Source organism: Penaeus chinensis, chromosome 38 (genome assembly GCF_019202785.1).
Source record: "Penaeus chinensis breed Huanghai No. 1 chromosome 38, ASM1920278v2, whole genome shotgun sequence".
NCBI classification, from domain to species: Eukaryota; Metazoa; Arthropoda; class Malacostraca; order Decapoda; family Penaeidae; genus Penaeus; species Penaeus chinensis.
In genome coordinates, this window is record NC_061856.1 from 2,169,275 (window position 1) to 2,171,774 (window position 2,500).

The following is a 2,500-nucleotide window of genomic DNA, read 5'->3' on the forward strand; positions in this document are numbered from 1 at the left end:
ATCAAAGAGAACATGAACACATATATATTAACCCAATGCTGCCGGGTGGTTTCCAAATACGAAGGCCCTCTCTCCCGGGCTATTTTCATAGTGGCTTGGACCCCGCTGCCGGGGGATTGTGTTGGCAGCATGCAAGGCATGACCGTACATGCTCCCAGAAAACAGGACCAGCGCATTACAGCACATATGCACATTCCACCCTGATTATAGTCCAGGCATGCCATAGCATGTGCGTACATGCCACCCGGCGGCAAAAAGGTTAATTATGCCAATAATTCTATATTCCTGGACTTCCATTAACCCTAACAGATGAAAGGAGGAAAAAAAAAAAAAAGACACCGAAATGACCATCATAAAATAACCAACCTTCCCCTTCTTCTGCCAGACAGTAAATGACAATGGGCATAACTTCACGGTCAAAGCTGTACATCAGATCTTCCTCAGGGTATAGTGATGGGTCAAACACATGGCATACTTGTGAAAACTGTTGATTTGCTCCTCGCTTGTAGTGGTAGGTCTCCGAATTCATGTTTGGATCACGTGGAGTGTAGCTGGGAAATGAAGACATCAAAATTACTCTTTGTATGTTTCTATTGTTCAGAGTGATGACAAGCCCTAAATCTGGCATAAATTTCCAAATGATGGAATAATATATCTATCAACAGAAATTGAAAAACAAGAAACAATACTCAATAAACCGAAAATCATTGTTCAGCAAATTATTCATCAATAAATATTCATATAACCATAGGATCCAATATGTAATGAAACCATCACATTACTCACTATAAAATCAACAAACACATACAACAAGCCCCATAAAACTTACATTATTCCATTGCTTGTCACCTCTTCTGTACAGAAATACATGATGGTTATAGCACATCGCACATCACAGTCAAAAGTGAACTCAATGTTAAATCTAGTAGTGGCTGTTCTATCCTCTGCCTCTTTTAACATGGCAGAGTCGTCTGGTGCACGCACAAAGCGCAAGCTCTCTTTCCTTATATTGAGGAGTGCCTTTAGTGTTTTACTTGGTTCATTTGCTGTTGGAGCAGGATAGGGAAACTGGAAGAGAAGAGAGAGGTTCAAATTTAATTAATGTGATATTTGTATGCTTGTCTTTAATAATCTCATGATGGTTAGTGCATTTGCTGCTAAAAAGTCTCCAAGACTTGTTTTAGTAAAAATTTAAGTGTTCAGAAAGTTAAGGGCAATTTACTAGAAAAGACATGCTGTAAAACAGATAAAAAAAATATATATACATATATATACATATATATACATATATATACATATATATACATATATATATATATATATATATATATATATATATAAATATATATAACTTCGAGGGATTACAAAAAGACTTACTGGAGCTGGACGAGAACCTAAGAAGTTGACATCCATGTTCTCACCAAAGAGATACATCTCTGGCACTGCTGTGTCGAACCGTTCCCCTCCCATAATGAAATAACTGCTGAAGTAGTTTCCTGAAAGACAAGGCAGCAAATAAATTACTCCATCAAAAAATACAAAATGAAAGAGAAACACTTTTTTCTTGAAAGGATGCCCATCAAAAACTGAATTACTTGGTGTCACTTTCTTGATGAAAACCTTATAAAAAAAAAGAAGTAAAATTTACGACTAGCATACTGCATCCTTTAACCATATCATGAGTACTCTAGAGTAGAGAGCAAAAATAATTTGCCACTATCAAAACAAAGAAAGTTGCATGAGACTTCCTGATGACTCATCATGTGATAAACTACAACTAATCTGTATAACTGTTGCCTTTTATCAGAGGTTCAGTATCAGCCCAGTATTTATCTAAACCAACCTAAATCAACTTAGCCTAACAATAATAGATAAATGTTTGTATTGCTATACATTTCAGTCCATTTATGGGAACACATGGTGAAAAATAGATTAGCTGCAACTTCCTCTTATGAAAAAGCAACAAGTAATTGATTTTAACCTATATCAATACTTTAAGGTATACATTCCATAAAAGTGAAATAACTTTTTTATCATTCACCATTTCTGCACAAGTATGTGTACTGTCTATCATGAATTTAGTAGCACACAGATGGTTCCACTAGTGCTCAGCCACCAAGGAGTCAATCAGTAACCTTATATCACCTGAATTCCCTTCATTGAATTTGGGGGAAATTATTTAATTACTAATACTATGAAAAATGATAATGTTATCATTATTGGCATCATGATCATTACATTAACATATTGATGGCACTAAAAAAATAGGGTCTTTTTTATAATTAAGGAAAAGGGAAAAGAGGTCAATAAAAAGGACTAGTAATTGACTCCTTGGTGACTAAGGAGCTATCTATGAGGGAACACAGTGGAAATGGCATGTAGGATTAATAGTTACATCTAATAATATTTCCTCTATCATCATCATCATAAGGAATACAATTACTGTTGCAGTACTACTATTATAACAATTATTACTTTTCTCATCATTATCAGTATAAGC

The 2,500-nt window shown here is 35.0% G+C and overlaps 1 protein-coding gene across 9 annotated transcripts in view; it reads right to left on the reverse strand.

The window, feature by feature from the left end:
* The window catches only part of LOC125045905 (probable E3 ubiquitin-protein ligase MGRN1), a 21,549-nt gene that overhangs the window by 18,466 nt on the left and 583 nt on the right, over positions 1-2,500 (reverse strand). For all 9 annotated transcript variants that reach the window (XR_007116614.1, XM_047643502.1, XM_047643508.1 and 6 more), the window contains exons 2-4: positions 1,378-1,496; positions 830-1,068; positions 367-551 (exon numbers count right to left, since the gene is read on the reverse strand). Coding sequence is in view for 8 of the 9 variants with exons in the window: in XM_047643502.1 (XP_047499458.1) it covers positions 367-551; positions 830-1,068; positions 1,378-1,496 (543 nt within the window). In the remaining variant the exon portion in view is untranslated. The remainder of the gene's footprint in view (positions 1-366; positions 552-829; positions 1,069-1,377; positions 1,497-2,500) is intronic.